Here is a 13,322-nt window from a genome sequence, read left to right as displayed (position 1 = left end):
CCCTGTTCTTACAAACACCTCCCGCAGAATCGCAGAACCTCGGCCCATCCTACCCATCTTTGATTCCCGCTATGCTTCAGACAGTATTACATGACTAGTTCAAGCGAGTTGCGGTTTTCAGCTCCTCATCTAGTCAGCAAGCGCATTTGAGACAACGCCCTGTGTCTTTCTCATCAAATCGATGTACAAATTGGAGATTGTCAGAATACAGTGCTTGAACAACTACATACAGTACATGACTCATCATCTGGTTTCTCTGGGCCTCGTTTTCGTCTTGCTTGTAGGTAACAAAAAGTAGAAACTTAGTCACTCTAAAAATCTAGGTGGCTGTACAATCTCCCCTTCCTGAAATCTCGTTTCCGCAATGGTCCCGCATTTCTTGCAAGTCCGTTTCTTCTGATCGGCAGCAAATTCCTCCACCACCTCCTTCACCTGTGTCCCCAAATCCGTACAAACAAACCGCTTCTCCCAGACTACGTCCCCACACTTCTTGCAGAACCACAGCATCGTATCGACAGCGTCTTTGGCCCGAGGCTGCTCCATCACCACGCCGACTGTGTCCTTGAACCGGACAGGGCAGTGCGGGGTATTGGCGGGCAGCAGGAAGATCGATCCTTCATGGATGGGGACATCCTGGAAGACAGGAGGAGTGACTGATGTATCCGCTGTCTTTAGAAGCATGGAGCCTCGATACTGATAGAAGAATTCTGGGGTCGAGTTGATGTGATAGTCCGTGCGGGCATTTGGGCCCCCAACGATCATGACCGTGTATCCGGCTGTCGCGGGGGAGGAGGGGTGGTAGACGCAGTAATTATTTACCGGCGGTTGAAGGAGATGAGAGTTTTCTTCGAGCCTGTAGCCTAGTCATTATGTGAAATGCAAGTGCACTTCATGGCTTCGTATCAGGAGATGCTCCCTGCGACGCGGGGGAGGGGTATGCGGTTTCAGGTGGGACTTGAGGTAGGAAATACCATTTCGGGATATTCAGAGATGGTGGTAGCATTGTCGCAAGCTTTTTCTTATTTTAGAGGCCTTTTCTGATGCCGGACAGACTTTTCTGCGAGATGTTATATTTGCAGTCATACATGGTTTGATTTTCAAGCAAAGACCGAAGCCGATGCGGTCATCCCATCTGGCGGAGATAGCCGGAGATAGATAAACAGGACAATCGGAAAGGAAGATCATCTCTCCGACAGATTTTCTCTTTTTATCAAAAATTATCCACACTTTGAGATTGAGAGAATCAGCTTCTGATATCGACGACAGGGTATCGGAAGATCTCCAATCCAGCAATCATGGCCACTACATCCCAGCCTCCCATCCGGTTCACCGGTCACAAGAATTTTGTGAACCGACTGGTCTTTTCAACCTTAACCGGTCGTGCAATTCATATCTCCCAGATCCGTCCTTCGTCGCCCACGAATCCCGGTCTTGCTTCCCACGAAATCTCGTTTCTGCGTCTTTTAGAGGCAGTTACAAATGGTTCCCAGATGGAAATTTCATATACGGGTACTATCGTTATCTACAAGCCTGGTCTGATCACTGGAGGCGTTGTAGGTAATGGGGTCACCAGCGGAGGTGTTATCCGGCATGAGCTCCCTGCAGGATGCACTCGAGGCGTCAGCTACTACTTAATACCTCTTTGTCTCCTCGCGCCATTCTCTAAGGCCCCGATCAAGGTACTCTTCACTGGTCCTGGCGTTATCACTTCGGCCACACCCGCTGGGGACATGTCCGTGGACAGCGTCCGCACTGCAATCCTTCCGCTTTACAACCAGTTCGGTATCTTCAACAACATTGAGCTTCGTGTTCTGCGCAGGTCTAATCCCGGACCGAATGGCAGGGGAGGTGGTGGAGAAGTTCAGTTGGTTTTCGGCCACCAAGTACGCCTTCCGAAAACACTGCATTTGATGAACCCAGGCAGAGTCAAGAAGGTTCGTGGCGTGGCGTACTCGGTGGGTGTTTCAGCATCCAACAATGCAAGGATGATTGATGTGGCGCGTGGCATCCTTAATCCTCTCGTTCCCGACACCTATATTTTCTCCGACGTGTCGTCCGCGCCGCTGGTCCCTGACAGAAACAACCCATCCGCAAAGAAGAAGATCGGTCTTGGTTTCGGTTTATCCCTGGTTGCGGAGTCTTCGACTGGCTGCTTGTACTCCGCTGATGTCGCCTCTCCGCCTGCGGGTGGCCAAGCACCGGAGGATATTGGAAAACAATGTGCCTACCAGCTTCTGGAAACCATATCGAAGGGCGGATGCGTAGCACCGGCTGCAGCTTCAACCATGCTGGGCTTGATGACGATGGGGTCGGAGGACGTGGGTCGACTTCAATTTGGACGGGAAGTGATTGCCGATGAGAGTATCATCCAGCTGGCCAGAGACTTGGGCAAGTTCGGTGCCCCTGGTTGGGGTCTAAGAGATGCTACCGGTGAGAATGAGCAAGGGGACGTTATCGTGAGCGTGGTCGGACGAGGTATTGGCAACGTTGGTCGGAAGGTTGCTTGATCACGGCAAGACACGAATTGGCGGCATATGACTGTCTGCTACATATGCTCGCCCATGCGGTATTAACACGAGGCTCAACTGCCGTCTGGGAATTTCTCTGCACATCCAAAGCAGTAAAGCAGCTCCGCGCACACATGATTGTCTTGTTCCGATCATTCTCCGGTAACAAGCCACCGGGAGATATGCATTACCCAGGTGTGCATTAAAGTCGAGTGAATTGCCTCGAGCCTAACGAAAACGTTATCGCTTGTCTGGCCTGTGTGGCTGGAGTCCAGCACGAAGCCACTTGTATTTCATACAACCAAGGTCCTTGGCAGGACAATCAATATCTTGAGGTGTTTCGCGAGGGTAACAAAAGTTTTGAAAGGTTGTTCACCTTTTGCGTCGCATTATACCCATATTTCGATTACCCGAGCTGCTCCTGCACACTTGGTCAGGGCAAATTGAACTGGTATTCGAAGAAGAGGCGTTTATGGTGTTTTGGGAAAGAATTATTATGGCGCACTGTTGTTGTATATAGGACAGTACTATCATGCATGCTAATCCTGCACAGTTTAGCATTTGAGGTCAACGACTGAAGTCTTCAACACGTTTGTATTCGTATTATTCTTTTTACTATTCCTCGCTTTTGCTAAAATTTGTATGCCGATACGGAAGCGCATTCTAAGAAGAAGCTATATCCGACCTACTGCCCCAGGGACATAAGCAATGCTCTTACTGACTGGACTTCGGCCTGGCCCAAGTCCGAGTTTCTTGAAGCTGGAGGGAGTATGGCAGAACTCTCTATGTACCTAGTCCTTCTGTCAAAGCAGGACCGGACGATCAACGGCTCATGATGACCTTATTTTGTGCGCCCCTTTCACTCTGACATGTCTTTTTCGTCACGAGTTCAGGCAACAATCTGCTCAACCAGTTCCCGGCGCAGCGATCTTTTCTAGATTGGGGAGCATGAAGCTATTCAGTACCATAGTTTGATCGTACCTTCCTTATCTGCAGCGGTTGCCCTGGGGGTCATGGCCGCCACCAATGCAGTACAAAAAGACAGCTGATCCCCTCTTCCTCCTCTTCCTTTTCTCTCCCGCTGTTCTCCTTACCCCTGCCCTTGAGTCATTTCTTTTCCTCTCCTGCGCCATCCTTCTCCTTGTCCTTGTTTCTCAGCATAAACCACCCTTTTTTTTGGCTCTCTCCAGACATTCGTCTTCGCCGGCTTCCCGTGCCTTCCTTCTGCCTATCTCCCATGTCTCAATACAGTGGCCCCAGTAAGTTGCCTTGGGGCCAGCTTCTGTTCAGAGCAGACTATTTACCTGCATAGGTACCTCATTGAGTACGTCAAGCTGAGCGAACCACTTGGCAAGTTTCAAACTTCCTCGTTTCAATCAGAAGCTGATCATTTTCGAACTGCGCGCCACGGAGGCTCGACAGCGAGCTGGTCGTACATCCCTTCCCTTGCCACCGCCCTCGTTCCTCGGAGCATCATGCCTCGCATCGTGGGCAGGCCCAGTAAGTGACAGAGCTTGTATGTGAATCTGCATATCTCTTACCCGAAGGGGGGAACATGAATGAAGAATCAATAAAGCGTCATTATGAATTGCATTTGAAATTGTATCAAGTTTGGAGAGTGCACGTGTGAGTCCAGGGCTGGAAACTTGCCTTGGGATTGTGTTCGTAACGACTAGAGGCTGCGAGGATTGAGCAGAAAGTTCGAAGCGGTTCAAACTCCAGCAGTCCTGAGCTCCAAAGCATTCTTATAGACTAGAAGACAGTTTCAGGAGCAAGCCGCCGTAGGCATGTATTTTGACCTGGGTGTACGGCAAGGGCTTTTGTCAACATTGTCTTGAGTAAAAGATCTCTAGTATAGATTGCCTCGATATTCTATATCCTGAATTAACCATCTTAAATAGTACCAGGATTTCCCAAGGGCATCGAATAACCCGAAAACATACATATATACTCCAAAAGCAGGCTCCAGTCCAATAAACATAGATGTGCAGTGCTTGCTGATGAACAGGAAATCATATACGACAGAATGAGACTGATTTGTGCACCCGAACGCCTTTGGAATGCAGAACACGCCGACTGATGAATTTGTGGAAATTGAAATAATGAAGGATAGCGCCGAAAAAAGAAAAAAGGAAAAGAAAAGCATGGGTGAGGTAATGGGCCTGTTCTTTTCGAAGACGAAAGACACGACGCCGGAAATCATAGCAAAGCAAGAGAATTTGAAAGATTGTAGCAGTTGAAGGTCATTGACAGTGTGATTGTTTGCGGGCTGGATTTACTCTGCCACATCCTCGTCTTTGCCCGGGTACATGATGTCTTGTCTAATGATGGCACGAATGTGGTGGACGAAAACGAAGAGCCACATGCAGACGATCCCGACCGACATGGCCGAGCCAACGCCCAGGACGCCCGGGCTGCCCAATGCCGTCCCCAGGGTAATAGTGGCCAAGGTGAAACCGGTGTTAGGGAAGACCAGGGCCCACCAGCTGAGATGGAAGGCTGTAGGCGGGGACCTGACGACGGCAATAAAGGCAATGAGGAAGAACCAGAGACTCAGGGCCCACAGGAACACACCAGCCGTGATTGCCAATAGCTCGAGGATCCGAGCGTCCTCGAGGGCGTGTGCATCGTTGATGACCTTGAATTCCTCGGGCAGGCTTTTGGCCATCCCTACAAGAGCCAACGCGGTGAAAGCCGGGGGCCCCACGCAGATGAACATGGCTGGTCTGTGTTCGCGGCAGGGAAGCCCTGACTGCATGAGTCGACCGATGTAGTGGGCGTACATCATGAAGCTGATCGAGAAGCCCAGGCCCTGGAATGTGACGCCGGCGGTGATGACGGGGATCGCGGATCGCGCGGGCTGGTCTTCGCCGATGACAGAGGCGATGGTTCCGGTGAGCATGATGGGGAAGGCTGGTAAGATCCATGATGGCATCATTGTCTGGAGGCCGTAGGAGTGGGCAGCGAAGAGGAATGAATACTGGATCACGGCTGTGGCGAGGGTGCAACTACAGTAGACCCAGAAGAGGACTTCGAGTACGATGAGATATGACCCTAGATCCTCGGAGCCGAAGTAACGATGCAAGCCGGTGATGATCGTTGCAACGGACAGCCAGAAGGTAGGAAAGAAAAGACCCTCGCGAGGGTGGCGCAGGCTGTCAAGGAAACCGCCATGCAGAATGAATCTGAGCGCCATCAGAGAACAGACGAGGGCGAATAACAGAAGATTGATAATATAAACGGCCATCCCAATGCCCTTCATTCCCTTGAAGGTATAGGGCTGACTAGCAATCAGAAGAGCCAGTCCACCGGTGCTCATCGTCAAGGTATACCAGGCCCAGGTGAAGTGCCGTAGGCGCTCACGAAGGCTTAGCCGAGAAGGTTTCTTCATCTCATGTTCAGAAAAGCCAGAATCAGACTGTGGCGATGGTGGAACATGATCGTCGAACATCGTGATTGCGAGGTAGCTCGGTCCTGATACGGATATAAAAAGAGTATGAATAACGGCAGAGAAGAAGGAAAGTTATGTCAAGCTTAGTGAAGATGTCCTAGAACCAGGAACATGAGACAAGATCCTATTTGGACGAGAGGGGATGTTTAGATGACCTGTCAATGCCCCGACTCCACTACAGAAACCACAGACAAGGCAAAGATGAAATCTAGTGAAGAGCTCGTGGTAGAAATAGTGAAGATCAGCCAAAGTGCAATTGAAAGAAGGGATGCAGTATGCGGTGCCTGCAGAAAGAAAGACGAGAGAAAGATTTGGGAAAGCCGTAGGGAATGCAATTGATCCGATTGAAACAACGAGATACCGTTGGCACCATAGATACTTTATAAAAGACGGATAAACTGCCATGCGCATGTGAACGACCACCATAAAACACTGAAGGCTTCGGATTGACAACCATTGCCATCCCATCTGATGTGAAGACTGGCTGGGCCAAGAGTCCAAGAAACTAGGAACGCACGATGCATCAGCAGTGGTTGGCTTAGCAGATATCGCGAAGGACATCCTATAAACTCATTGCTCCAGATTGGATCAGTGGTCCACCACGAATCGGAAAGGTTAGGAAAGGAGCTCAGTCAGGCACATATTCAGATAGGGGGCGTAGCTGCAACCGTCTTCTTGCAAAGGAGAGAAGGTTCACTGTGGAGAGCCTAGACAAAGGGAAGGTGGAAGGTAAAGCCTGATGCCTAGGGGGATGAGCCATGATCTTCACAATAGTCGCACATTGACGAGCGTTCGCCAAGAGAATATTTGGTACGGGAGTGTGCCTGAAGCAAGTCGAACAAGGCATGCAGTCAACAAATGCAAACGTTCTCGCCATGCTGATCCAGATGACGCGTTTTTGGCGAGCGTGGGTACAGGTCACAGCGAAGATAGGAGTGGCTTGTCACATAATCTAAAAAAGGAAGAGATAAGGTTCATTTCCTATTTTGTCAGCTTTTTGGCATCTTTTGCCTCTTACGGTATCGGGTTCTCTCCTTTGGCCGACATTCCTAGTTTAACATTCGAAAGTGGTTGTCATGATCCGAATCTTGAGACCTTTTCAGTCTTCGACGGCGCGAACTCAAAGGGTTAGAAGTCGGGAATGACCATGGGTGAAGAAAGCACCTCATCGGGTCGCCCGGTTGCAGGCTTTCGGGCCGAAGCAGTTGGATTTTCATAAGAAAATGGAAAGGGGTCATTAAGCCCAATAGTGGAACCGAAGATCATCGATAGGGAAGGCAACAGCTCTTGAAGCCGATTAGACGGGGTTGGGTGCTTGAGTATTCAGTGGGCCCTGATGGCCAGGAGCCCAAGACCCTAGTAAATCATAGGTGGAGGAAGTTCTGGGCAACATTCGAAATACAGCAGATTACAGAAAAATCACCGAGTGAATCTCAACGTGCGCCGACGCATTCAATTTGGTTTGCCCAGGAACCGGGCCAAGAAAGGGATCGACGTCGCATCATCGACGGGGAGACCCGCTGCCAAGCTCTGTGGTGGCTGTGGAAAGGAAAGCAAGTTAGTGAGTGAGAGGTAAGGAAAGGGGGAGGGGGTCAGTGAAGCCATTACTTGGAGGGACTAGGTTTGTGCGTTGTATTTGCTTTGTCGAACAGCCTCCAGACTAGAGGCCGGAATGTTATCAGTGGATGTACGGCGTTTCCACGCCATGATCTGTTGTCTATTACATGACCATGAAGAGACATGGGTCCAGAAGAATCTAATCATCCGTGAACTAGCGGAATCAAGAGAAGATGGATCGAGAGGAGAGGTCGATGAAGTCGATGGAGTCGATGGAGTCGATTGAGTCGATGGAGATGCTGGAGATGCTGGAGCGGAAAGAGGGTCGTTGCTGCGAAGCGCATCAATGCTTGCCTTGGAATTGGGAAGAATCGCCATCAGAGAGGCAGCAACAACCATTTCTAAGAATAACGACCAGGACTCAAGTCTAAGAAGCTAGTTTTCTCTGTGAGGTAATGATGCATGCATGCATGGTTCGTCAGCATTATTGTCCAGTCTTGCATGTTGCACACAACGCCAAGAATGGCTGTGATGGCAGATCTCACTGAATTCAGTGCATGGCCAGGTAGCCAGTGGAGCTCTGGTGTGCATAAATATCTCCCTGGGAGTTATACATTTCTAAAGCACACTCTGCATGATCTACAGAGCAGTTGGCCCACTGCTTTGGTCTCTAGCCACCGCAATATCAGCGTGATACATGGCAACTGCTACCACAGCCAGTAGGCAGATCAAAGGTCCACTGTCGCCGCTTCAATTCCCTCGATATCCAATTCATAGAACCCGAAATATCCACTATGCCTAGGCGGAATATCCACTAGATACATCAGTCTGAAATATGAATCAAGGCCAAGGGACGGGAAGGTGGTCCGTCTCCACACACACCCCCCTTCCGAGTATCAACACAGTGATATCCACTTCGATGCCGACAAGGCAGATCAGTCATATTTGTCTGCTTTATATGTTATCTACGGAGTAGTAGGCTCGACGTCGACATACAGAAGGTGTGATTGATATGTCGATTGCAGCAGTGGAGGGTTGGCATGATGCTCTATCCATACAGACGTGGTGAACATAGGACGTAGTTATACAGTGGCCAGGGGGGAAATTACTTGGTGTGTCCATATAAAACGCTACACTTGTTCTGCCTGCACCTTGAAAACAGCGTACATTGGTGAGATGAATTAGCATTTGGGGCAGTTCGTCATACTTATCATTTTGCAGTCGAGGCCATTATCCAGTTGTTCAGTCATGGATTAAGGTACACAAGGCGTTCAAGAGTGCTGGAAAGCGAGATCATAAAGCAGGATGCACCAGAAATGCTAGGGGAATGGTCATCGTCATTTGTGTTGTCAATTTGGACGAAATGATGCCCCCATGTTGAAACCTGGACAAGACTCAAAAAGGTATGCTCGGATAACAGTCTTGTTCCATTGCTTGTCGTGCCATACTCCCGTTCCATGCATAGATACAAACTTCAGACAGAGATATAAGTGGATATACCGACTTTAGTAAAAGTGAAGGCCAAAGTGAACAATACTCAACACGGGACACAAATAAGACGCCTGATAGGATGGACAGAAGTGAAGTGAAGTGAACTGCAAGCGAAACCCGAATTCACATCATGCGAAAGACCAAGTCCGAGGCAAGTTCGGTTGTCGAATCTAAGAGCGCGCGGAAACCACGGCTCGAAGGTCGATCTGCCATTCGTGGCCGTTTGTCCACCGGCGAAGCCAACGGCGAGCTTACCATACTTTCCATTGGAGGGCAGTATTCCGCAAGCTCTCTCACCTTGCACGCTGCGTAATGTATAACGAGTTTCCGAAGCTCGTTGTCGCGAAGCTGAGTGGCCGAGGTAGGTGAAATCGGCTCGAGGCGGGTGGTCTTGGTGTACGTGTAGTGGAGGAGGTCAAGGACCATTCTGGCCTTGGTGGCAGTCAAGGCCGCTGGCTCTTCATTCCGTTCGCCGTCTTTCGGACCAGGAAACGCTAGACGCAGCAGATCCGCGTGAAGCTTTCGAAGACACAATTGCGCCAGAGCGGGAATCAGGTATCGTACAGCGAAAACGTACAGCTTGGCGTGGAAGACAAGGTACGGGAGATCCGACTTGTTTGAATCCAAGTGTGTCGCAATTGGGGTGAGAGGCCTTGTCCCGTAGGTCGACGGATGATCAAAATAGTCCAAGCTCACAAACTCATCCCAGAGACCAACTCCAGTTGGGCGGCGCGAAAGATATAGCTGCTTGGCGAAAGAGGTGTCAATGAACGCTTCCATCTGGCTTCGGGGAGACACAACCTCTTCCTTGACTTTGTCCTGCTTTTGACTGTCGCGATCAAGTTCCACCTCCTCATTGAGAGTATCCTCCTCCTTGGGAGGCACAGGGGTTGCTCGATCCCAACTCTCAGTATCCAAGGACAGTGCAACAGCATCAGGGGACTCGTCCGCTCCAGTGGGCTCAGGAACTTCCACAACCTTCGCTACCTTATCTACTTCAGTAGGTTCGGTCACTGGGATCGGTTCATCCAGCATTGTAGTAGGCTCGACTGTGAGGTGGCTATCGACCTGGTCATTAAGATTTCCAGGAGGAGGGGTTGTTGGAGGAGTCAGGTTAGACATTGGTTCCTCTGCTGTCGCACCACCTTGCTGTTTCTTCTTGTCCTTCCTCGACTTCTTCGCTTTCTTGCCCTTCGAGGGCGCGGCGTCCTCGCCGAGCCCCCAGGGAAACCCCTCTTCGGTACTAGGAGTAGCCAGAGGCTGCTCACTTGGCTCGTCACAGGTTGATGCCAAATTCAGTGTCGGATCATCGGGCGCCGCAACATCCTCCCCCACGTCGTCGTTGTTGCCGTCCTTCACGCCCTCGCCCTCCTTCTGCGGCTGCGCCGACTCCTCATTTGCGGCGGCAGTCTTCGAGTCCCCACAATCTGTCACGTCCTGGTCCCTGTTCGGAAGCTTGACAGACGGGGGAGGAGATGGTGCTGGGGGAGGAACGGCCGAGGCAAAGGGATTGGGGTTCGAGAACATCCCATTGAACGCCGTGTCATTGCTGGCGTCTTCCTTCTCACCTTCGCAAGATCCCGGCGTGGGCACACTGTAATCGCCCGTGTAGGCATACTCGCAGAAGGCCACAAAGGTCTCGACATCCTCCTCCTCCAAGACGGCAATATGATGTTTGGACTCCCTGGTGAGCCCACTGTTCATGAGATGATCGAGCGGTTTCGAGACATGGCGGGCAAGCCCCGATTGAATTGTCAATTTGGTATGACTAGGCCCAACAAGGAACGTGAATGGTGGTGAATGGACGATGCTGTATCCAGGAGGGTGATTCGAAGAGTCAGTGGCAACGCTGTCATGGTTGGCATGATGACTTGAATGCTCGTAGCTTTTTTGGTCATCTTGGATGTTTGGGATGAAATCAAAGTAAAGGTGTAGCGCAAGCAGGATGCCGAAAACAGAGATATCCCCTCTAGGTTGATCGATGAAGATGCTCAACTCACCTGCTCCAGTCTGGAGACGACTCCATTGACGATACTGTCCCGGAAACTTCCTCCGCTTTTTCTTCCAACAAATGGACAATGCGGTCTCACCAAGACAAAGGTGTGAGTAAGAACAGAGCAAACGCAATTGTCCCCAATTCCCCTCGCTCTGAATGTACTGCAATAAATACTAACGGCTCGAAATAGTGATCGTTGTCACTTCAATTTTGAAGCCGAGTCCACGCGCACTGAAGTTTCTAACCCTGCGCCATCTTATCCCTGCCTTCTGCAGCCTCATTTTCCTCTATCTAAACTAAAAAGAGAGGCTACAAGCGCGGAAATCGACCCAGATGGGTCAAGTTAGTCTGCTACGTGTGCATTCACGACGGGATTTGGGGCGGTTTGACCGCCAACTTCTATTCTCCAACGGTGCCAACAGCAACAACCCCCCCATAAAGCATTCCTTGTTATCATGGCAGCTCGCAGATGGGTCATTGACAGACACTGTAAACCACACTGTCTTAGAGCCACAGAGCCATACCTTGCCATTGATAACATTGCGGGATAGCTCAACATCCGCGACCCGTTTAAGACCCTGTGCAGGTAGGCTAGCTGTTCGTCTCACTCATTCTCGCGAACGAATATTAGTGTTACTGGACAACGCAGCAGAACCATGGCAAACCGCTGATGGAGACTGTAACACGCGCAAGTCACGCGGGTAATAGACAGCTGCAGGCTTGCAGCGCTTTTCTTCCTTTTGATCCTAGAGGGGGGTGAAAGTGACCAAGCAAGGTCGTTTGAGAGTGCTTTGAGTAGCATTAGTCTGGTCCGTTAGCGTTGACTCCTGCGTCGGGGACGCCAATGCCGGCTTCCTCGAATGGCTTAGGTTGTTGCCCGATGAGTGCTGTAATTGCTGTTTGTCCCAGCCTCTTGATGACCCAACTGCGGGTCGCTTCGTGAACGGAGTTAGTTTGATACCCCAAATAATCATGAACTAGAGAAGGATAGTAATGACTGTCGTGTTAATACACATGCTAACAGTCCTGGGGGAGTTCCCAAACTGGCTGGGTGCGTTTTCCTCATCTGGCGGTGAGATTGGTGGACTTCGATTACTGCTTCAGATCAGAATATGGCTGGGTTTGCCGCTGCGAGTTTGCTACGAACCTCGGTCTGATTAGTCTCGAGTCCTGGTGGGGAATATTTGATCAACTGGATAGTGCAGCTCGTCGAAAGATATCACAGTCGGACTTTTACTCAGGTGAAGATGAGCATACAAGGTGCTATTACTACTGGCATTGTATGTATGTGTTGCAATGAGTGGCATGTCTCAGTCATGCTCCATATCAAATTAATATAGAGAGGTAGTTTTTGCTCCGTACATACTCTTTAGCTATGGGTCTAAGATCAAGAGACACCGACCGACAAAGCGCGTAGTGCACTTCCAGAATCCGTAATCAATGAACCAGGCGAATCTCCGTCCTGCCTGGTTCCCACTCCCGTAAGCCTTCTCCGACACTGTACCAGAACCTCAACCGCACACACTGCTGACGCGCAGCCTCGATATCCCCCCGTTCAAAGGCTTGCGCCAAGCTCTTCACACACTCCGCCACCCGCGCGTCATTCTCCTTCTTCAGCGCAGCAATGGTTTCTTCAGCCTCCGGGCCTGCACCGACATCCTCAATCGTCTCCTGAACCTCCATGACCTCCATCAGTGTCTCCGGGTCGAGCGCATGTTGGGTCGCTCCGTCTTCCGCGGTCACGTCGATACCATGAATCTCGCGCAGAAGATACTGCGCCCGCTGCAGAGGGTCCGCTAGTGTCCGGTACGCTTCGTTGACCCGGGCGGACAACGCCTCCGCCCGCTGCTTCGCTGGTCCTGGCGGATACTTGTCCGGATGTATCACATTCTGCAGGCGGAGGAACTCCCGTCTCAAATCGCTCAGAGGGATATGAAATGATGAAGCGGGAGGTGGCCCTGCCGGCAGGGTCCCGCGAAAAATAGTATAGTGGTTTGTAAGGTCTGGGAGGTTGTTATCCTGATTGCTTGTCTCGGTGGCTGTTGTAGATGAGGAGGTCGAGGCAGGTCGACGGGTTTGCAACGTCAGACCAAGTCCACGCGCAGGTTGAGCAGCCAAGATCCTCGGTCTCAGTTGGCAAAAAATGCACGCGCCTGTTGAGAATAGCGAGTGTCTGGCCTCCGTCCGTGATGGGGGAACTGCGGAGAGCAGCGATCGCTGTGCCAGCCGCTGCATGCGAAATGATGCGGCCATCTTTGCTTTTGGATGTACGTCTGTTGGCTGATGGCTCCAAGGATTCGTTTCTTTAGCGCAGCCTAGC

At 50.8% G+C, this 13,322-nt stretch overlaps 5 protein-coding genes across 5 annotated transcripts; 1 reads left to right on the top strand and 4 right to left on the bottom strand.

The window, feature by feature from the left end:
* Positions 1–306: 306 nt before the first annotated feature.
* Positions 307–1,003, bottom strand: Aud_009120 (3-hydroxyanthranilate 3,4-dioxygenase; the record flags this gene model as incomplete). Its single annotated transcript, XM_043293981.1, has 2 exons — positions 307–853; positions 972–1,003. 2 exons carry the CDS (start codon positions 1,001–1,003, stop codon positions 307–309), a joined length of 579 nt encoding a protein of 192 aa, XP_043149916.1.
* A 292-nt stretch (positions 1,004–1,295) lies between these two features.
* Positions 1,296–2,507, top strand: Aud_009119 (RNA 3'-terminal phosphate cyclase-like protein; the record flags this gene model as incomplete). The annotated part of the gene is made up of 1 exon (XM_043293980.1): positions 1,296–2,507. One exon carries the CDS (start codon positions 1,296–1,298, stop codon positions 2,505–2,507), a length of 1,212 nt encoding a protein of 403 aa, XP_043149915.1.
* Positions 2,508–4,782: 2,275 nt separating this feature from the next.
* Positions 4,783–5,958, bottom strand: Aud_009118 (tellurite-resistance/dicarboxylate transporter family protein; the record flags this gene model as incomplete). The annotated part of the gene is made up of 1 exon (XM_043293979.1): positions 4,783–5,958. The coding sequence occupies one exon, from the start codon at positions 5,956–5,958 to the stop codon at positions 4,783–4,785; it is 1,176 nt and encodes a 391-aa protein (XP_043149914.1).
* Positions 5,959–9,129: 3,171 nt separating this feature from the next.
* Positions 9,130–11,032, bottom strand: Aud_009117 (uncharacterized protein; the record flags this gene model as incomplete). Its single annotated transcript, XM_043293978.1, has 2 exons — positions 9,130–10,975; positions 11,007–11,032. 2 exons carry the CDS (start codon positions 11,030–11,032, stop codon positions 9,130–9,132), a joined length of 1,872 nt encoding a protein of 623 aa, XP_043149913.1.
* A 1,407-nt stretch (positions 11,033–12,439) lies between these two features.
* Positions 12,440–13,255, bottom strand: Aud_009116 (J-type chaperone JAC1; the record flags this gene model as incomplete). The annotated part of the gene is made up of 1 exon (XM_043293977.1): positions 12,440–13,255. One exon carries the CDS (start codon positions 13,253–13,255, stop codon positions 12,440–12,442), a length of 816 nt encoding a protein of 271 aa, XP_043149912.1.
* Positions 13,256–13,322: the final 67 nt, after the last annotated feature.

This window comes from Aspergillus udagawae (genome assembly GCF_001078395.1).
Source record: "Aspergillus udagawae IFM 46973 DNA, scaffold_7, whole genome shotgun sequence".
NCBI lineage: Eukaryota > Fungi > Ascomycota > Eurotiomycetes > Eurotiales > Aspergillaceae > Aspergillus > Aspergillus udagawae.
Note: the sequence above shows the minus strand (reverse complement) of the source record. Positions and strands in the feature narration are given on the sequence as shown.